Below are 22,859 nucleotides of genomic sequence, written 5' to 3'. Positions count from 1 at the left end.
AATGTAAAATAAATTAGTTTTGATTTTTTTAGATCTAACTAGAATTTTTTTATTTTTAAAATATAAAATCACATTCGAAACTACCGTAAGAGCCAATCCGTCCGGTTTCGAAGTTGGATGGTTTTTGTTGTCCGATTTTGCAATTGAAAGATTTAAAATGGACTTTTACGATAGTTGGAAGGTATAAATCGGACTTTTTCCTTTCCTCTATGCGCGTCTTTCTACCCATTTGGAGCATCACATTCAATTTAATTATGTGCTTTCTGCGATTTTGAAGACGAGCAGCATCCATTGTGCACCTGTACTGGAGCAGCTGTGCCATGGAGGATAGTGGTGTTCTTCTGGAGTTCCAATGACGATTCAAGATGCTTGGATCATTGTGCTCTTGTACGCAGTAATTTACAAAAGTGATTTCTTGCTGCATACTAACTGGGCAAAAATTGATAATTAGTACAATTAGGGTGTGCGATATAATCAACAACCAAAACCAATATTCCACAAAAAAAAAACAACCAAAACCAATAAATCTGGTAGTTCGTTTGGAAGATCACGCGAAGGCGTGATTTGCAGGTCTACAACTGACGACGTGATCGCCTGAGAGAGAACGGCCGCGCGCCTCTGGCGTTCTGCCATGTCGGCGCCAATACCAAAGCCGCCGCCGCGACCATCAGTCCAGCAGGCAGCGGCGCCGGCGGGAGCATCAAGCAGGGCGCCTGCACCGGCGCTGCGCTCCTCCATCTCCATGTCCGGCCTGCCCGCGGATCTCGGCCGCCTTCTCGAGACCAAGCAGGGCGCGGACGTGGACTTCGAGGTGTGCGGCAAGGTGTTCGCCGCGCACAAGCTCGTGCTCGCCGCCCGGTCGTCGGTCTTCATGGAGGATTTCTTCGGCCCAGCCAAGGAGAAGGCCACCGGCAGCAGCCACATCCGCATCTGCGACATGCACCCCGACGCGTTCGAGGCCCTGCTGCATTACCTGTACACCGACTCGCTGCCGGCGACGGTGACGAACGCGAGGGAAGAGGCCGCCGTGATAGCCCAGGATCTGATCGTGGCGGCTGACCGGTACAATCTCAAGGACCTGAAGCCGGTCACTGAGAACAAGCTGTGCAAGCACAGCTTCAGCGCAAGCACGGTGCTGCCGATGCTGGTAGTAGCCGAGCACCACCAGTGCTGGAAGCTCATGGACAAGTGCTTGGAGTTCATCGCTGCTGGGAGGAACACGAGAGCGATCATGGCGACGGATGACGTCGAGCATCTGGCGAGGCGTTGCCCCTCTGTTGTCAAGGAAGTTTCTCGCCAAGATTCTGGACGCAAGGGAGGCGACGCCAAGCAACCCTCTGATGGTCAGCGTAGATGTCTCCGTCTACATTTATGCCTTGATTTTCATGGTGCCCTTGGGCTTATGTGTTCTTCTTCATGTGTTGTTCCCTTAAAATTGATGATCTAGTTGTCGATCAAACTCGAATGGATCGGAGCTTGTGTGGCTGATCTTTACACATAATGCTCTTTTTTACACTCTTTTTCAAGAATCAGTTCAGTTCCATTTGAATAGATAATGAAAAGAAAAATCCAGTACGCATGCATTTTGGCAGTCTTATTTCTTTGTTTTATCTGGTTCGTTCTAGCTTGCCTGCATGTGTATGCATATTCAAAGTTTGTCTGTTGTGATTCAGAAAAAAGGGAAAAAGAATCTTTGAACTATGTGAGAACACCACTGCCGTGCCATGTCAACCCTTACTTATGTTATGAAGAGTGAATTTTAGTATGGGGCCCGCGGACAGTGAGTAGTAAATTTGGAGTTAACTAGCTGTTCACCAGTCACAAAAAGGTTATGAGTTCAGCATCTACGTTTGAAGCGACACGATGCACGATAGTGAAGGTACAGGAGATAAAAAAGGGGATGCAACAACAGCTTAGGAAGTAGGAACATGCATGTTGTGTGGTGTATGTATGTGATACTGTCTTTGCAAGTTTCTTCAGAATGTGCAAGCAAAATCCTATTCACAGAGTACAGACCTACAGTGGCAAGTAAAATCCTACCTACACAACTCAAAATTTCAGCCAAGGAAAGATGGTCAGCTTGGCTCGGCTCCGCTGCCAATCTTGTGCAGCATTGATCTCTCTTTCTGTAGCATATGCCTGGAAGAAGTACTAGTAAGCTTCTTGGTTTAAGATAGTGTGCCGTTCTGAAACTCAATCTTGGTCAATTGACATGCCGTTCTGAAACTCAATCTATCATCATTTATCAGCATCTAGATCAATACACTTACTTCATCTAAGGTGCCGACGCTTGATTACACCATCGCTTACAAGAACCATTACGCTTTCAACCTCAAGATCAGCTGCGCCCCCGTTTTCATCCTTGACCATAAAACGACCATTCTACAGCTAGTTGCAGAACTAGACACCATTCAGAGTCTGATTCTAGATATACAGGTGTACAATACCTGTGTTTGAAAGTTTCATCATATTGCACGAGTTGCAGCCTTCTGCAATTTCCAACAACAGACAAATTGTACACCGTGCTGCTGAAAAAATTATCTGGAACACAAGGAAATATGCCCTCTTACAATGATTTCGAGAAACACGCAAGCTCTCCATGTCACTACAGGACAGGAGCCAGAGACAAGCAAAATGCAACTCGTTGCGAAGATCAAGTTCACAGTACTACCTGTACTGAAGCTGAGCTGCGTTCCTTTGCCCTCTCTTGCAATGGTTTTGACAAACAGCAACGAGCATTCCATGCTACTACTTCGGCATGACCCACATAAATAAGCAAAAACTTACCTATTGGATCCTACTACATTATTAAGTCCATACAGTATTAAATGTAGCAATTAAACATGAGCTCCATACATCGCTACACATAACAATCACACAACCTTCATTCATTCAGTCTACAAAACTGATAAATGCTGCATTGTACTGCTTGAGCAATAACCACCAAAATCCATTTTGAGAGAAGTGACCACCTTCAGCCCCTGCCAAACAGTCAACTGAAGGTTCAGTTCAAGGAGGGCAGCAAGTACAATGTCCGGGACATTAAGCGGGAATAAAGATAGGAACTATTACCTTACTTGGTTTCCCCCTCATCATTTAGCATGAAGCCACTCCACAGTAGCGAGGTCTCATCTTTTGTGTCGGCCGAAGTGACGATAGTCGCGTTGAATCCTCGGATATGCTCAAAGATCTCAAAGTGATCTTCCAGTTCCGGGGAGAACTCACAGAACTCCGTCTCCATGAAGAACTTTATGGTGTTTTCCCGAATTTCGGCACGAGAATCTAACATGGACACCACTGTCAATTCTGACCAAGAAATTGTACATTGCATGCCCTCGGAGAACACTTTGCCTTGCAAAGGCACTGCCACTGTCTTTGCCAGCCCCAATGAATGGATTGGTTCGAGCAGACTTTTTTGCTTTAGCAAAAGGGTCACTTTATTTGTACCTCTTTGAATCTCTGGCCACTCAAAATCTCCATAGCCAATTTTCCAATTGGAACCCTCAAATCAGAACCTGCTTTTGGTGCTAATCTGATTTCATACAATCCAGGAACTTGCATGATATTGGCATGGTTCTGTTTCAGCAAAAGATCCTGACGTAGTACATCTTCATAATGGAAATGGAGTGGAAGCATCATGGCTGTTCCGCTTTTCTTTGAGATACGTGATCGATTACGCTTTGGTTTGGGTGCATCCAATTCCAAGCTCATCTCTAAGTTCCCCACTGCTTCACCGGATGGTGCTGCATAATGACGAAGGCCATGTGTGGAAATTTGTAATTAGCTAAGTGAAAACATTGCCTTCGTATAGATGCATAAAAAAATTAAAGAAAATGTTGAATTACATGTAGGGTGATGGAACCAAAAGGAAACAGAAAAAGGAGATGGAGCAAGGACAATTCTTAACTTAATTTGTTTGTCTAATATGATAGTATTGGACCAAGGAAAAGTTATCTATGTCATTGGGCTGTGACCATAGTCACAGGATTCAGGGTCGATACCTCGTCCCTCGACCCGGGAACGTCGTTCCGATTCGAGGGTCGGGGTCGAAGAGGGTCAGTGTCCCATTCAAGGTTGGATCGTGTCCCGGTTTGAAAGGGGTCGCAGCCCCATTGCTAGCAGATTTAATTGGGATAAGGAGGTTAAGGACAGTGGATTGGTGTGGTTTTTGTTAGACAATGAGCTGAGTACGTGTAACATGGTCTAAATGTACTCTTTTATATGTTTCTTATATGCTTGTGCAGATTAGTTTCTTCATTAGTAGCACATATATAGTTTTTGTCTTTATCGACCCGAAGATATCGACCTCGATGAATCAGAGTCGCGTCCCACATAATAATTTATCGTTCCATAGATGTATACCCCCCTTCGTACCACAATTTTATAAAATGACGACCCTCGACCCTGTTCCTTGACCCGGTCGACCCAGGAACTTTGTGACTATGGCTGTGACCAGTAGGGGGGCATATATATTTCCCAAAAGTGTGCAGTGGCAGTCATAGTTTTATCATTAGTGATATTTCAAAATGTAAGATGACTGCATTTTTAATTGGCACACTTGTGAGATCACTTGTGTAATTCATTCAAGCAGCTACACACAAAACTGAATATGGTTCTGAGTTGTTGCCTTGTTGGAAATGTAGGCTGTCTGATTTTATCAAGATAGGTTTGTTTAAGCAGTAACAGAAAATCATCAAAAAATGTGAGTGATAAAATTATTTTCGAAAGCCACAAGAAAGGATTTTGGGCAAGAATAAATTCTCCTGGGTCCCACACTACAGCAAGGTAAACTACCCATCAAGCCAATTAGCTAACATAAACATCAGTGATAAACTACTTTTTTGTTACACAGTGAGAAAATTTAGAAATAAAACTTCCATTGACTTCGAGTCGAGAGGAAAAAAGATGTGATTGAGAATGTGGAACAAAACAAACAGAGCATATATTCAGGGATCATGTTTCTGTGAGCATTGAGCCTTAAGAATTGCAACAATGCAAACAACCCCATAAGTTTGTTCTGTACCCTAAGTTCAACCAAGGTCATAAGGTGGTTCAGTTCCTTGCTTGCAATGGTTCTCACGCTCATCTAGAGTTAAGAAAAAAATGTGAGAGTATCAGTATTATTGGCGAAGTTCCAACATGCAGATGCAGTTGCCCATGTCAAATGCTTGAAGATATTCTACCATGGAGAAGCTGATCGATTGGTCATTGGTAAAATTCCATCACAGGTTTGAGGTCACTTTGCTAATGCTGAAGGAAATGCTAGCATGGAGACTTTATGGTTTAACGTTTAGGCATGGAGACGGATAGTTTCACAGGCTGAAGTTGGTGCCGATGACCACGAAAATGAAAATCATAATCTTTTACACGAGACGGGAGGGTCAGTTCTTTGGATGCTACTTGTCTTGATGATTTACACAAGTGAGATGGAGAAAATAGAAATCAGTCAATCAGTGCGTTCATTTTTTTTTTGAATAAAGGGCAGGAGCACTGCCAAATAATGTTAGAAGGGAAAGAAAGTCTAGTCTTACAGTTGGTTTATTACATGAATAAAAAACATAAACTCTGAACTCCATTAGTACTAACATTAGGAATTAAAGTTCACTGGCGTTCCACACGCCTAGGCGCAATGTTTTCAAATCGAGCGATTAATCACGATTAATCGACCTTATCGGTCCAGCGCACTCGATTAGGGTCCACGACTCGATCAGGAAGCCTAATCGACCGGTCGAGCGACTAATCGGCGACTAGAGGCGATTAATCGCCCGACTAGGGGTATTCTCGATCAGGTTTGTGTAACTGGGCTAGATTGTTTGTGGGCCGGTGAGAAATTGAGAGGCCCAAAGCCCACTAGGGTTAGAACTCAAGAGAGGCTCCCAGCGGCCAGCGCCACACATTCCGTCCCCGTCCCGACTCCGAGACTCCCGAGTCCCGACCGAGCCGCGCTCCCTCCATTGCCGCCACTAGGGTTAGGCCGCCGCTCCCTCCATTGCCGCCGCCGCCACCACGGCCTGCTGGCGCCGCGAGCGAGCTCACTCCTTCCCTCCACTGATCCACTCCCCGTCCCGACTCCGAGACTCCCCAGTCCCGACCGAGCCGCGCTCCCTCCATTGCCGCCACTAGGGTTAGGCCGCCGCTCCCTCCATTGCCGCCGCCGCCACGGCCTGCCGGCACCGCGAGCGAGCTCCCTTCTTCCCTCCGCTGATCCGCTCCCTCCGGCGAGCTGCCCTGACCCGCGACCTCCTTCTGTCTTGTGCAGAAGGGGAGCAGAGGCGCGCTATGGTGGAGGTTATAATGCCCGAAGCAGATGCACGCAGTGCTGGTGGGAGTGGTGACGCTGCCGACCGTCCTTCAGTGGTTGCCTCCACTGGTATTGTTGGTTCTTCTTTCTCAACTGCTCCAGATTCTACAGCATATGCTGAGAAGGCTATAGCAAAACTGCTGCCGCACCTTGCTGCCGAAGCCGTCGATCCAAAGAGGAAGGCAAAATCCAAAGACCCGGGATGGAAATTTGGGTGGTGGACTGATCCAACAAAGGACTTTGTGAAGTGCATATTTTGCCAGAAAACTATTCCTGCCGGAATCAAAAGGTTTAAGCAGCACCTTTCTGGTGGGAGTGCTGATTGCATCAAATGTGATTCCATTTGAATGATGATTTACTAGAGTAGAGATTAGAGATTTATCATAAGCCTGGCCTAGTTGGCTTTTGTTATGTATTGAACTATGTTTTTGGCTTTGTGTTGGACCTGGACCATTGTTGCTTTATCCTTCATTGCTTCTTTATTAGTTTGGTTTTGTACTTGTTGCTGCTGGCCTGCTACTGTGATGCATAATTCAATTTATTGACTGTCATATAGTGCTCTAACTTGTTAATTCTTTGTTATTCCAGCTTCAACAGGACAACAGCAACAAGTCAGCAAGAATATGGAATTATGGAGTTTGCAAAGAGGATCAGGAGCTATGGAGTATGGATTATGGAGGACAAGGAACCAATTTCAAGTAAGTCACCATTTGCTCTATATTCAGTACTAGACATAGAAAACTAGACACTTTCTTGGCCTGAAATATATATGAGAATATATACTAGTAGTTCAATACTTAACTCCTATACTATATGAGAATATATATATATATATATATATATATATATATATATATATATATATATGGATTCTAAATGTCCTGGACGACTAGGGGACGACTAGGGTCGATCAGACTCGACTAATCGACCCTAGTCGACGACTAATCACCATTAGTCGTCTGGTCCGCCCATTGTTCGATCAGACGATTAGGCGATTTAAAAACATTGCCTGGGCACGCATACCCATCTCCTCCCTCATGAACTGGAAGACAGTCGCCGGATCCGCCTCTTTTCCTTCAAAAATTCTTTGATTTCTTTCCTTCCATAGATTCCAAACCGTATACATATTGATTGCCGCCCATGTTCGCCGCTCTTCTTTTGTTGGTAATTGCACCTCCTAAGTCCACCATTCTTCCATGCGCATAGTCAGATGGCTTCTTGACATGGCTGCTTGTCCACGCTTGAACGTGCTCCTAGACCAGCTGTGCAAAAGGGCACTGCAAGCATAAGTGAGTTGCTGTCTCAGGCTGTTGGCGGCATAATTGGCACAAAGGGTCACACGGCCATTGCCGTTGTTGCATCCTGTCCGCTGTCAAAATCTTCTCTTGCACCAATAACCAAGTGAAGAATTTATGCTTTGGCTCAGCGTGTGCCCTCCATACACGTTGGGAGTTAAAACTGCAATAAGAACCCCTAAATTGCACTTCATATGCTGATTTCGCCGTGTATTGCCCATCCGCAGTGAATTTCCAAATGATTTCATCTTCCACGGTAGTCAACTGCACCTCCTGTACCATGTCCCAAAGCTTGATAAACTCTGCCATTTCCTCCACACTTTGCATTCGCCAAAGCCCCCTAGTCCAACTCTGGTCCTCCAGTTGAGCGTTTACTATCAGATTTTTACGCCACGCTAGCTTATATAAAGCCGGTGCAATGTCCCTTGGCGCTCTCCCTTGCAGCCAACTAGAATCCCAAAATTTTGCAGTAGCACTATTTCCTAGCTTGACCAAAGTGCAGGCTCTAAACAGCTATTTGTCAACTTCATTAATCGGCACTGCTCCCCCAACCCAAGGCCTGTCATGGTCCTTCCATTCATACCAGAGCCAGCGTAATCTTAGGGCTCTACTGAACATCTCCAAGTCTAGCACTCCCAAACCACCCAATTGCTTTGGTCTTTTCACTAGACTCCACTTTACCAGAGAGTGGCCTCCATTAGCATCTGCAGTACCCTTCCACAAGAAGCTTCTTCTAATTTTGTCGACCTGCCTAATTGCCCATTTTTGTGGCGCAAACACCGTTAGAAAATAGGTGGGTATGGATGACAGTACTGATCTGACCAAGGTCAGACGGCCAGCTCGATTCAGAAATTTCCCTTTCCATGTCGGAAGCCTCCCTGCAATCTTGTCTATCAGTGGCTGGATATCCACCCTACGCAGATGCCTCGTATGTAGAGGCAACCCAAGATACGTGCATGGGAAAGTCTTGATCGGGCACCTGAACTGCTCCAGAACTTCATTAAGGTCAATGTCTCCACAATGGATCGGGTATACTGCGCTCTTTGCTGTGTTCACAACCAAACTAGACGCTGTTCCGAACGCCGCCAGTATTTCCTGCACCTTTGTAACTTCTTCTCTTGTTGGCTTCAAAAACATTGCTGCATCATCAGCGTACAGGCTTAGCCTTAACCTTGCATTTCGCACGTTCATATTCTGCAAACCACCATCAGTTACTGCCTTTTGTATCAGAAGTTGCAGAGGTTCCATTGCAAATATAAACAACAATGGCGATAGAGGATCGCCCTGTCTCAATCATGTGTGATGTTTGAACCATTTCCCTCTTGAGCCGTTCAGGAACACCGAGGTTGAAGCAGTAGACAATAAGATTGAAATCCAGCTGCACCAACGTGCCCCAAACCCCATTGCAGATAGTAATTCTAGCAGGTAATCCCATCTGATGGTGTCAAATGCCTTTGCAATATCCAGCTTTAGGAATAACGCCGGAATCTTGGCTCTGGTCAGTTCTCTAATCATATTTTGTGTGTACAGGAAGTTATCATGTATGCTTCGCTTTTTGATGAATGCACTCTGTGCTCTAGACACGATTTGATTGAGGTATGGAGCCAGCCTATTAGCAAGTAACTTCGACACCAGCTTTGCGACACTATGTGTAAGGCTTATCGGTCTGTAATCAGCCAGAGAAAGTGCATCCATCTTCTTGGGGATGAGTATCATGTGTGCAGAATTGAGCTGCTTGAAGTGTCTGTCATGCTGGCTGTAGAAGTAGTTGATCACAGCCATTAGATCACAGCCATTAGTATCATGTGTGCGTTCAATTTATGATCCCTCATAGCAGAGAGGTCTCTGTTTTCTTGTGTTCATAGATCGATGGAAAGCTGGATTGTCCAGTTTTGAACGAAAAAAAAGAAACATTTGAACAGTACAACTGCAGGAAGTGAAAATCAATCTACGGCAACGACAATGACAACGAGAACCTGTCAAGTAGAACGCACAGTACATTTCGAAATGCTCTCTCGCTTGAGTCCATGAAGGGGGCGGCAACGGGGCGTCACGCGCACGGAGCTAGGGTTAGCGCAGGAAGCTGAGCAAGTGGGGTCAGATGGGGAGCGGACAGACCAGAGTGGCGCGGGCGGTGCCTCGGCTTCCAGGACCGGCAAAGGCGCCGGAGGGGTCGGGGACGCGGCGCCCGCGAGCCGACCGGGCCACAGTGGATGCCACGTCGCGCAGGAGCCCCGCGCGCGGCTCCCACTCGTGCTGCTCTCACCCGTCCTTGCCGCTGCTTCTGTGCTCTTCCTCTTCTTCCATAGACCCCTTATAAATTGATCTCTTCATGGGTTGATTTGCACTTCCAATTGCAATTGCTCACTCATACGAAGAGCACACATGGCAGACATGGGTGAGGAGGCGGGGGACTTGTGCAAGGTAAGCTAGAGATCTTCTGGGCAGCGGCATGGATGATTGGATGAACGGACGACTAAGTTGGAGACGGGCCTCCCGAACGCCGCCATGCTAGCTCTATCCCAGCAGCTGGTCGCCGTGCAGCTCGGCGGACTGCGCTCGCCACCGCATGGCTCACCGCTTACGGCCCAGAGAAGAGAGGAAAAGCAGAGAAAGGAGGAGGTGAAGGACTGCAACAGCTCACCGCTCACAAAGAAGAGGTAACGCCACCCAAGAGTACAGCGAAACCAAACACAACAATATCAAACCAGGCTCCATAGATGCAAGCAACCAAACATGAGCAAATATACTAGTGAAGCCAGGCTTAGACTGACCTGGCTCCAAATCCTAACCAGGCTAGAATAAGCCAATGAACCAAACAGACCATATGGTTTTACGTTTAGGCATGGAGACCGATAGTTTCACAGGCTGAAGTTGGTGCCGATGACCACGAAAATGAAAATCATCATCTTTTACACGAGACGGGAGGGTCAGTTCTTTGGATGCTACTTGTCTTGATGATTTACACAAGTGAGATGGAGAAAATAAGAATCAGTCAATCAGTGCGTTCAATTTATGATCCCTCATAGCAGAGAGGTCTGCTCATTTCTCGGTTTGCTTGTGGTGGGAAAGCTGGATTGTGATCACCAGTTTTGAACGGAAAAAAAATAAACATTTGACAGTGCAACTGCAGGAAGTGAAAATCAATCTACGGCAACGACAACGACAACGACAACGACAACGAGAACCTGTCAAGTAGAACGCAGGGTACATTTAGAAATGCTCTCTCGCTTGACTCCATGAAGTAAAAAAAATGAAAACCGATACCCCAAACTCGCTCGCCTTGCCGCGCGAGTGAACTATGGGAACGCCGACGAGATCCTCGCCTCCCAGCTAGCCACTCACCGCGGGGCGGCAACGGGGCGTCACGCGCACGGAGCTAGGGTTAGCGCAGGAAGCTGAGCAAGGGGGGTCGGATGGGGAGCGGACAGACCAGAGTGGCGGGGGCGGTGCCTCGGCTTCTAGGACCGGCAAACGCGCCGCAGGAGTCGGGGACGCGGTGGCCGCGCGCCGACCGGGCCGCAGTGGATGCCACATCGCGCAGGAGTCGCGCCGCCATGCCGCCGCCGCCGCTCTTCTTCTTCCCCCTTCGGTTGTTCCAGCAGAGGAGGCTCTTTGAGTGGCCTCACTGAGCCATGTTTGGGCTATAGCGGGTCGCCATCTGTGTGCGAAGGCCCATTTAAAGTTCACTCAGAGAAAGGAAATCGTGCATTGATTTGGGTTGGGCCAGGCCGGACAGGGCAGGCAGCCATCTGTGCACCCGCGGCAGCCCATTTTGCAAATCCTAATTTCGTTTTCAACCGCCAATTGCACGCACGCTAGAAAGAGGAGAAACACATCCTCAAAAAAGTTCAAAAATACTGTTAAAAAAACAAGTTCAACAATCACCCAAAAATATTTGAAACATGCTCTCTATGCACATTTTTTTGGTCACGTTGGAACACCGTACCGGAGGAACGCATCAGACAACAACAAATTATACACAAAACCGATGTGACGATATCACGTGAGAAAAAAAAAGAATCAGGAATGCCTGTAAAAAGGAACCAAGAAATGGGGGGCGCCCACCCGACACGCTAACGCTACACAACGACGGCGTCCTCGTCGAGCGCCGCCGCCAGCTCCGGCGCGACCTCCGTCGCCGCCGCGGCCCTCTTGAACGAGAACGAGAAGGACCCCTCCCCTCCGCCCCCGCTCCCGTGCGACGGCGCCGAGTGCCGCCGGTCCAGGCTGTGCACCCAGTGGTGGTGGTTGTTCCCCTGGAACACGGACTATTTATGACATTTCTTGTTTCAGCTTTATGGCATTTCTTGCTGTGCTGAAAAAAACAAGGTCCAAAAACTCAGATATTATTTCGTTTCAGAATCTTTATCAATCTTCATTCTAGTACAGGTGAAGGTGAAGGTGCCATCGATCATTACACAATTACAAGTCGGTTCTCGTAGGCAAACATGAACGAAGAACGAACTGTATGAACCTTCCGGTAGCATTTGCTTGCACTTGCACCCGTACGCGCGCGGTTTCAGGACCAGCCGGGCTGTCACATTTGGGTTTGTTACCTGATGCTGCAGGATTGGTCAGCTTTTTGATTAGTTATTTGAGTAGGTAATTTCGGCGAGGCATGCAACAATGTCACTACTATATATGCCACTATCTTTTTTATTTTACGATCTAATATAGATATATGCAACAGATGATCATCATATCACAGGCACATTTTTCCAAGAATGATGCGATCAGCACTTGAGCCGTGTGTGCATGGACCCATCGAGATGAAGCTATGGCGACCCAGAAGATGGATGGCAGCTTCAGCCCGTTGAACGATGCAAGGGATGGGTGGTTTCTCCAGGCATTTCGCTGCTACCCTTGGGAATGTTTTGCATTCCTGGCACCTCCCACTCGTACAAGCTTACTTGACGTTACCATAACACAAATCACCTCCCCTCCACTATTGAGATTTCAGCTCCTCCATTGAATCTGGGCTCAGTTTCATCGATCTTCAGATGCAACTCACTCCTAAAGATTGACGGAGCTACAGACTAGAGATGAACTGGAGGTCAGGGCTCTGAACAACTCTACAGTCTACACCAGCAACATGCCAATTGCCAACAATCATCTGTCCTACGAATATAATCCTGCAAGGAAACCACCCTACCACCACCATTGACGACATGCGAGCTCTAGATATTGCTACTTGTATCACCAGAGTCGCCGAGGGGTTCGCCGGCGACCGGTCGAGTCGAGGGCGAGGCCGAGCGCGCGAGGAAGAAGAAAAGAAAAGGTTGTGTAGCGGCATATTCGTAGCGGCATATTGATTTACCGTCCACCCCGGACTGTATTAACGTCCGCCCCCTGCCCCTCGCCGCCGGCCGCCGACTGACATGGTCGGCGCAGCCGCGTCCTTCCTTCTGCCCTCCACCTCGAGCTCCCCGATCCTTCGGCGAACGTGCTGTTGGATGAGCGCTCGTGGCGCGCGGTCGTCGGCTTGCTGGGCGTCGGAGCTCGGGCGTCTCTCGCCACCGCCACCGACCGCACCATGCCGGCCGGCGTGTGCCCAGCCACCATCACACCTAGTCGAGAGCTTGTGCCAGATCAACAGGGGCTGAGCCGAACGCCATCACGCGTCTCCAGTCATGAGCCATGAGAGCTCATGTGCAAGTGAAGGCCTTCTGCGTATGAATCAATCTGCTTGAGCTCCGTGACAAGCAAGCGCTCTGTGATGCGCTGAAAATCGTTCTCTGAATCTCTGTCCAGATAGAACCTGCCTCTGGGAGCGGGTGGTGCCGACATGCCGGTATGTAGGGCAAAACTGAAAACGGGAGATCGATGCGTATGAATCTGATTGCTGAAAAATATTCAGATGATCGATGCTGTTTTAGCTTTTGGGTGGTTATTTTTTTTAGATAAAGAAGTAAAATGTTCTGACCCCTACACTGACGAATGTTTGGGTGTAAGTGATTCCGCTCTTGTTTCTTTTTTGTTTTGCCACCTGGCAACCTGTATTTCACGGTTTGCAGCTGCTCTCTGTTCCTTTTCCTTTTTTTCCCCCTTACAGCATTTGCATTGTTTCCATTCCATTTCGAATCAGCATGTGAGATTGTGAGTATTAACATTTGCTTGTTTCCGGATGTCTGCCCACCGTGCCACAGATCCCTGCCGCAACCGCGGTCGCCGTGCCACCGATGCCGGCGGTGACCGTGCCAACGGTGCCCGCAGTGCCAGCCATGCCTGGCGCCGCGCTTCCACCGGTTCCTTCCGTCGTCATGCCTGCCGTGCCCAAGGTGACGTTGCCGCCGATGCCGGCAGTCCCTGGCATCCCGAAGGTGACGCTGCCGCCGATGCCGTCCATGTCCATCCCCGGCGTGCCAACAATCCCCTTCCTCGCGCCACCTCCCAAGGCCTAAGCAAGCCATGTAAATCATGGACGTATGCAGACATCGTGCTCTTCAGTTCGGCACAAAGGCCAGCCAGATGGTTGTCTTCAGTTGTCAATTGGTGTTCCTTTTTTGTGATGGTTTCATCCATATTCTTGTGTAGAGTTTGAATGTTAATTTTGTAATTCTGTATGTATGCACATATTTGTGTATATGGTATATGTATGATTCTACCTTTTTTAACCAATATGATTTTATTTTGACCTCTGAGAGAATGTCTATAATTTTATCTTTGTTAACTCTTCATGGATTACAACCATAGTAGTTTTACATTCTGGTCTACAGTAAAAAGATCTAAATAACATGTACACGACAAGGAGGCATTATTTGCTCGGATTTTTGCAGAAATACTACATATACATCATCTATCTAATCTACCTCTATGCTGTTTTGGTATGCTACTGCTGCTGTAGTTTCTTCTTCCTTGGATGTCTCTGCAGCATCTGAAAATGTCTCCACAGCACCTTTTCCAGCTTCGAATCTCGCTCTCCTCTCAACAGCCTCCCGCACCCTCTGTGCAAATTCTTCATCAGATCCGGTCAGCATGTACCGCAGCTTCATGTTGATCCTGTTGGCCACTAATGTTTGGTGCCGAGGCTCTATCCTGTCCTCCAGGGAGTAGCTGAAGAACCTGAAAACCATCCAACAGCGAGGTACAAGGGTGAAGGTCACAACAAAGGCAAAGCATCAGTTAGGTATTGATATCTTTGTTTTAGATGCAAAACAATGAACTCCAACTCACCGCGGAAATTCGATGAGGTCTTTCAGTGGCCGCACCATTACACGCCTCAAGTACTGGTATTTTGGCTTTAGGATGTCCACGTTGTATCTGAGAAGTGCTGGAAAGTCGGCAACCATCTGACCGAGCACAAAGTGGTAGATACCCAGTGACCGGAAGTACTTGACGCTAACTTCTAGCTTGTGTGCAATACTACAGCCCAGGAGTTGTGGATCCAGAGCAATAACCTTTCCAATGTCATCCTGTTTTACTCCACCTTTTGTCAACAGGAATATAACCTTTGGTTTGCACACGTGTAAGACAGATGGAATAGTAGAAGGAATATGTAAAAGTAAAAAATCTGGAAACAAACACACCATTTATATCTAACACATTTAACTGAAAATATGTTGCCAAAGTCTTTTTTTAAAAGGAACAGGAGGGACAAGCCCTACTGGATATAATCAATGTATGAAATATGACAAACAAAATTTATGTACAAAGGAAAAGAAAAGGAGAAAACGAAATTTTTGTACACAATTTTCTACTAAAAACCAAGTATTGTAAAAACAAGACAAATTGAAGCAATAGTTGCAGAAGCCAAAATGAATAATAACTTGCAGAAGCCAAAATGAATAATAACAAGATATGAGAACACACCACTGGGCGTATTTTCTTGTACAGGCTATAAGTTAATACAGGAGGGAACTTCACAAGCACATTGCCGATTGCATCACTCCTTACACCAATATCTTGTAGAAATTGTACCTGAAACAGATGTTTGCATAGAGGTAGAGGAGTCAAACTACCAGACTTCAGAGCATTAAGATCTATAAACCCCAGTAGCACACTGTGCAGAAATAATTAAACACTTAGTCCTATTGGAGATTTAAAGAGGAAGTCTCACAAATCAAACTATTTTCAAGGAGGAGCTTAGATAATCATAATAGTTTTCTTTGAATACCAGAAGTTGAAAAGCGCATAACAGCTAAAAGATGCAAATATATTTCAAAGCAAGTACGAAGTTACCTTTGGTGCTATCACTGTCTCCAAATCAAGACAGAATATTGTAGGTTGGACCAGCAGCATTCGCTTCATGCCATCCCGTGAAACATTCAAGTGATACAGATACTTCACAAGAGGCTTCCACCTTTCTTCAATACTACAGGCCATGAGTTGTGGCTTGAAAGCCAGTAGCCTCCCAAGTTCTTCGTTGCTCAAACCAAACTCTTTGAGATATTGAACCTGTGACCCAGAATGATATTTTGTTAGCAACTAGAAAAATAGAAGTCAAGGAACTGAATGTAATATCTAAACTAACTCAGTAGTTATCAGAGACCTTCCAAAAGTAACAAGGAGGGTTAATAAATGAGTTCCTTACTTCTTTATCAATTCACACTTCAAAGTAGATAAATTATTTCATATGGAACTCTCTAGACATAAGACCACATATTGCTCATCAGCACATTGATGCATCATATTAGTATGAAAGACATACTGCGACTCAGTTTTATTCACCCTTTTTTCCCTAGAGAACAAAAATAAATAGAGCTTCAACCATTCTGAAGATCAACTCTTCTTTTCGTAGCAATGAACAAAAAATGAACTGCATAAAAAAAAAGAGGCTAACAATCCTGCCAATTTAGCATGTGCAACAAAAATAGCACAGAACTTAAACTAAATGTAAAGCAAACACCTTACTGTTCATCTCTTCCAAGCTTAAAAATCCAAGAACTCTTGGATAGTCATAGACCATAGTGCCAAAATCCTTCTCATCCATTCCCATATCCGTATAAAACCTCACTCTTGTCTCCAGCTCATCCATGGACAGATTCAGCAGCTGTGGACAGGGTTCACGTATCCGACCGGTGACCGGTAACCGCCGGCCTCCGGTTCCGGTATACCGGTCCGGTTTGGCCGGTTACCGGTCGGAACCGGTGGAATTCAAATTTGAATTCAAACTTCCCCGTTCAACCGGTTCCGATCGGTATGCCGGTCGGTTAGACCGGTATACCGGCCGGTTTGGCCGGTATACCGGTCGGTTTGGATGGTAACCGGCCGGTTTGACTGGTACAGGTCAAATTCAAATTTTTTTCTTTTTTTTTTAAATTCAAATGCCCACAAAGTATACTAAATAAATGTTTGTACAACATATTTTAGTCTAAATGAACCCTCCAACTCTTTTTTATACTACTTTTACATTGTATTTGTATACTTTCGTATGCACGTTTTTTTTATTTAACTTATAAATTCCGCAAACCATACTAAATGAACGAATTTTTGAGAAAATTTGACACCATTAGATTCATCACACCTTGAAATATTTTTAGGAATTTTTTGAGAATTTTTCATTTTTTTGAATTCAAATTCAAAATTTGAATTTGGACCGGTTGGGAACCGGTCGGAACCGGAACCGGTCCGGACCGGTTTGACCGGTTACCGGTCAAACCGGACCGGTTCCCACCGGTAAGGTTAACCATGGCTGTGGACATCTACTGACCACATAACCAATCTAGTCTCTCCTCACACCACAGCTTTCCAGATAGACAATAATCTCTTCCAATTCTTCAAAGCTTCTGTTCAAAAAGGATCCACCATTGGCAAGGACACGTCCCAAAAAATCTCCTTTTACATAAATTGACCTCAGCCACTTTATGATCATCCTTACTTTCCCCAAATCACCAGAACACGCACAAACTACTTTGGCAATTTGGGGATATGTCATCGCATTGTGCTTGAACCACCTAAAGTATGCAATGTAATCATCTCAATTATAATGGAGAATTGCACGTGTATAAACTATAAAAATTGCAATTTATGATTGGCAATGCATCTGGTAGTGGAAAATAAACCGAGGAAAAGCTGGGATCTTTACTTGACTAGCTCGACAAGGCCGGATTCCTGGATGTACACCTTAGCCCGCGCGTTGAAGGACATATGCGCGAGGTCTGGCCGGTCCCGCCGCATTGCAGCGGCCTCGACGACGATGCGGTCCACGAACGGCCCCATCCGCGCCGTGAGGTTATTGATGTACGTCAGGCCGCCGACCTTCCCGCCGCTGAGAGCGGCCACGAGCACCTCAGCGGCCACCGCGCGGCGCACCTCCAGAGCGCGCCGCAGGACGGCATCCTCCGCCTCGGCGAGCCCACCGGCGGCGGCGGAGCCTGTTGGAGCGGGAGGTGGAGGCGGAGATGGGAGTGCGGGAGAGTGGCGGCCATTGGAGTGGAGTGGTGGAGCTCTATCCACTTTGCCTCTTTGGTTTGGGGCCTTGGGTCCGCGGCAACGATTTTCCCAAAAATGAATTATTGTCTGTAAAAAATTTAACATTTCAAACAGGCTATGTAAAAGAATTGGTGTTGGCATATCTAGGAACACCCAGATATTTTAAGGAGTTCTGTCTTTATCCAGTATTTTTTTTTCTTCCTACCTTCTCCTATCCTTTTTCAACTTCATCGAGGTTTCCCAACTATTATCCTACAACTTCTATTATATTTTCTATAAACTTAGTTAGAATAGTTTGACCTAGAACAAACTTACTTATATTTTAGGATGCACGAAGTAATAAGTGAAATAAATCCACTTCATTCTCTCATATAAAATAAGGTATAAAGAAAAGTATGGCAGAGGTTTCAAAAAAAAAAGTATAGCGGAATAATGCTACAGCAAGAGACCTCTGGATTTAGAGCCAAATCGAGAATCCCTCCCATTACAACAACGTAAAGTATCAACCGAGATACAAAAAGTAACAAATCAGAGGAAGTAGCTCGGTGGGGGGTGGGTGGAACAGTCGGCGTGGGTTGTGGGCGAAGCGGCCAGTGGTGGGTCACCGCCGAGCGCGGTGGCAGTGGTTCGGGGTTGAGGAGTTTCCATGGCCGGTGGCTTTAGAGAAATGGCCATGGGCAGCAGCCAGCCCGGCGGAGGAGGTGGGCATGAGCGGCAAGGCCAGCACCGCCGGCACCACCGGCAGGGTGGTGGAGGACCCCCGGTGGGTAGGGTTAGCGGCGGCGGGGGCGAGCGGTGGAGGGGGCGAGCGGTGGAGGGACGGGGTTGGAGTGAAAGGGAGGGGAGGGGAGGGAGAGAATTGGAGCGGCGGTCCTTGCGGGCATCGGAGGTGATGCCAGCGAGTGTGAGGTCTGTGGTGGGGAGGGAAGGAGGTGGACAGCGGCGAGGACGAGCGGTGGAGGCCGATGGGGTTGGAGGGGATGAGGAGGGGTTGGAGCGGTGGTCCTCGCCGACATCGGAGGTGACGCTGGCGAGGGGGAGGTCTGCGGCGGGGGTGGATGGAGGGGGCGGAGGGGCGGGAAGAGAAGATGATAGGGGGGCTCTCCCTCGGTGTCTAAATCGTGAGCCCTCTCGATGTAGTCGGGTCCTTCCTTGTTTTGCTGTTATGTGCATACAAATGTCAATAATAATCAAAGTGTGTAGATCATTTTTGAAACTTCAAATTCGTTCTTCTCTTAAACTTAGGCCTGCTTTTACATATGTTTCAACTTTGTGTTACATGCAACAAAATAAGATCCATCATGGATAGTTTCTTATTTTTCTAAATATTGGAAAACTTTCTTGTGAAGCTAGAACATTTTTTATTTGATCGTGAAGCATTTGTTCTAAACATCAGTAATTTTTTTTAGGATAGAACAGTTTTTACTTTGAACATGAGATATTTGTTCCACTGAATAAAAAAAGGATTTAGAGAGAGTATCATCCAAACACAAGTGTGGTTTTACCATCAAGATCTTGTTGTAAAGAAACAATAGTGCTTTGAACACTATAATCTATAAAACCTATATAGAAGCTCCCCACTAAGCATCATTAACTTTGATTTCTCTCAACTCACATTGCACCACATCATCAACAAACTGTGTCCATTCGATCTTAAGCCCAAGTTTAATCATGATAGTTGATTCATCATTCTAGTTTATGTCTCACTACTACAAAAACTGATTAACAACGACTTTTTTTTAGAAGCTCTAAGGCGGGCACAAAAAATAACCGCCTCTGTTAATGCGCAGCACTAACAGAGGCGCTCATTTCTTATTAACCTCAGAAAATCGATTAACAGAGGCGGTCAACTTTAACGTGACCGCCACTATTAATCGTCATATTTTCAGAGGCGGTCCATTTACAACAGCACGCCTCAGTTAATGGGCCGAGCCCATTAAAACCCATACCCCAGCCAAACCCTAACCAATCTCTCTCCCTCACTCTCTCTCTCTCCCCCCTCTCTTTCTCCCGCAATGGCCAGTGCGGTGGCGGATCCGGCCCGCGCAGCCTTCAGTGCGGCGGCCGGCGGGCGGAGCCAGCGCGGTCTCTTTCTCCCCTTCCTCCTTCTCTTTATCCCTCCCTCCCTCCCTCTTTCTCTCTACCTCCCCGCGCCGCTCAAGGCCGGCCTCTCTCTACCTCCCTCTCTCGCGCGCGAGTGGCTGCTCAAGGACGGGGGCGGCGCGAGCGGCATTTTAGTTGGTCAAATTTTATTAGCAAGCACTAATTACTAGATGTAAGTTTATACCAACCCACTTAAGCGTATAAACATAAAGGATCCAACATTATAAAGCCATAGCACCACAGATTAAATTATTCTTCAAGTTCGATTATCATGTGAGGGTCCAGGCCGCTCTTGATTGTGAGCACGGCTGATATATCAGTTTTACAGTCTGCAGAGGTTGTACACTTTCACCAAAAGTCGCTTAAAAGTTCAAAAAAACTTTGGACCCAACCACACTGTGCTGATCAGGCACAATACCATACTTTCGAGGTGTGATTGCATAGGGATGCGACAAGTCCTTTACAAAGATTCCCTAGTAAGAAGTAGTCCGCTATGGTTTCCGGAGCAGTAGCAGAGAATAAACCTACCTAATGGGCATAGTGTCTTAGCAAAGCCCACTTCCCAAGAGGACCAGGTTATACCCTGTCAACTGCCGCCCCTCTTGCCCTTTCAGTAAGACCGCTTCAAACTAGAGTCTCTAATTAATCAGCCAAGACCAGAGCCATGTGGTTCTTGTGATTCTACTATTTTCCTGGGTGGTTCTCCATGTTCCAATTAAAGTCATATAATCTTGTAATTAACCACAATATAACAGCATGAATAAAGCATGATTAACATTTCTCGAAATATTATGATATCACAATTCCCAATGTTAAGAACATAAGCATTTCTACCCAACAGATACATTAAATCCGGTGTTCAAGGTTTTGGGGTAAAAGACTCGGTAAAGTCCTTAATAGGTGTCCCATCAAATTTATGCAACTCAGCAATAAAGTAAAGTGAATTATCATGCTATTATTGTAACAAAATGGAATATACAGGGGGAGAAGTCCACTTGCCTTCCTTGACAAACTGTTGTTGCTCTTCTTCGAACTGCTGCTCTTGATTTCCCTCGAACGGCATGTCATCTACACGATCACACAAGCAAAACATGCACAAAATAAGGAACAATACATAAAACAGTAAAAACTGAGAAGGAATGGTGATAAAGCTGTTGTACGCCTTGCGAGGATTGCGTGAGCGCAAGGATCGCTGAAATCGGAGTTAAAAGGAGAAAGATATGGCTAAAGCAAGGTTCCAGGGGCTTTTTTTAGAAGAAACGGAACTTCCAGGGGCTAGATCTAAAGAAGCCAGGGGCTAGTATGAAATTAAACCTAAACATCAGGGATTAGCTTGCTAAATAGGGGTCCTTGGATGGTGGGTTGGATTTTGTAGAAGTGTAGGGGTGAAAACAGAAAGAAATGGACTTGTTTGTAATGACTTTTGAACTGGGATGGACTGCGGGTTGATTATCAAAAAACCCAAGGGCCTTTTTGCAAAAGTGTCAAGGGTTGACCGATATACAAGGGTATTGACTTGGATTTGATTGAATCAGAACGGTGCGTAGGACGGCTTGTCGGCTCGGCTCAAAGGCTCAGCCCTGGCGATGGCTCAGCTGAGAGGCTTGGGGTGGTGCTGGGCAGCTCTCCTGCACACGCGGCTCGGGCGGGCGGCGCTAGTGGCTTGGCTCGGCTCGCGTGGGCGAACTCGCGGCGTACTGAAAGTGCATCTACGCCCCTTATGTGTTTTGGTGGATTGATTGACACCACGATTAAAGGACTAACTATCTTGTTAAGTATATGAGCAGAAATTGATTATCATAATTGTAATCTGTGTGATGTAATATATCAATGTTCAAGATAAGGCTCATATGACAAGATGAATGCTATGACATATTCTAGTATGAGAATATTAACAAGCAACGGTTATCATATAAATTGAGATATGAATCAACGATGAAGAATTTATTCGTATATCCAAATAAAGCTTGTTGATATATGTGGTACTCAAAGTGACAAGTCAAGGTATTGTGAATGAGACAAAGGTGTATGCTTAGACATAGTCTCACATTTGGAGAAACTTGTCACAAGAAATACATGAGATAGTTGATGATCAAGCAAGCATGAAAGAAATGATGTTCATTATAATGGCAAAATCAATGTGAGTTCAAGAGGGCTCTTGAGAATAAATGGATGGGATCGAAAGGCGTGTTTCTAGAGGCTCTGTAAGCAAAGGCTTGGCATGAGCAAAGAAACCGATAATGATCTAGTCCAAGAATTCTAAGAGACATAGAGAATTTTATATTGACAAGTGTCATTCATTAGAGAAGAAAATTGCTTGTGAATCAAAATGGATTTCATTGTGAGTTAAATGTGATGCAAGCCTATGTGAAGCTATATATGATGCAAGGATGAAGAGTTGGAATTCGAGAATGGGTTTCTATGAACTAAGCTTGGAGAAGAACAATTGTGGTTGTGCCGAGGAACCGATGCTAGGGTGACGAAATGTTCTTTGGGTTCAACTTGAAGAATCTTGATCATGTGTGGTGTTCATGTTGGCAAGTATCAATCTTTCTAGAATCTTATTGTGAAGACGATGACTTGAACTAGAAGTGGATTTCATTCAAAGAATAAAGTTCAAGGTCACTAACTCAAGGAAGATGTGCTCAAAGTAAAGAAGCCAAGTTGGATGCAATCCTCAAATTGTGAATGATCAAGGCATGGCATAAGATGAAAATGAGAAGCTCAAGAAATTGAAATATAATTTATCTTTGATCTTGAGTTTAGGTATGCCGTACTATTAAGAG

General features: G+C 45.9%; 1 protein-coding gene and 2 pseudogenes across 1 annotated transcript; 1 reads left to right on the top strand and 2 right to left on the bottom strand.

Annotated features, from left to right (window-relative positions):
• The first annotated feature begins 631 nt into the window (after positions 1 to 631).
• Positions 632 to 1,556, top strand: LOC120659140 (BTB/POZ and MATH domain-containing protein 2-like). Its single transcript, XM_039937191.1, has 2 exons — positions 632 to 1,343; positions 1,528 to 1,556. Exons 1-2 carry the CDS (start codon positions 632 to 634, stop codon positions 1,554 to 1,556), a joined length of 741 nt encoding a protein of 246 aa, XP_039793125.1.
• Positions 1,557 to 2,517: 961 nt separating this feature from the next.
• Positions 2,518 to 3,949, bottom strand: LOC120663067 (annotated as a pseudogene).
• Positions 3,950 to 14,336: 10,387 nt separating this feature from the next.
• Positions 14,337 to 21,136, bottom strand: LOC120659139 (annotated as a pseudogene).
• Between the last annotated feature and the right edge of the window lie 1,723 nt (positions 21,137 to 22,859).

The sequence above is a fragment of the Panicum virgatum genome, chromosome 2N (genome assembly GCF_016808335.1).
Source record: "Panicum virgatum strain AP13 chromosome 2N, P.virgatum_v5, whole genome shotgun sequence".
In the NCBI taxonomy this organism is placed as follows: domain Eukaryota; kingdom Viridiplantae; phylum Streptophyta; class Magnoliopsida; order Poales; family Poaceae; genus Panicum; species Panicum virgatum.
The sequence above is the reverse complement of the archived record's forward strand: the minus strand, read 5'-3'. Positions and strand labels throughout refer to the sequence as shown.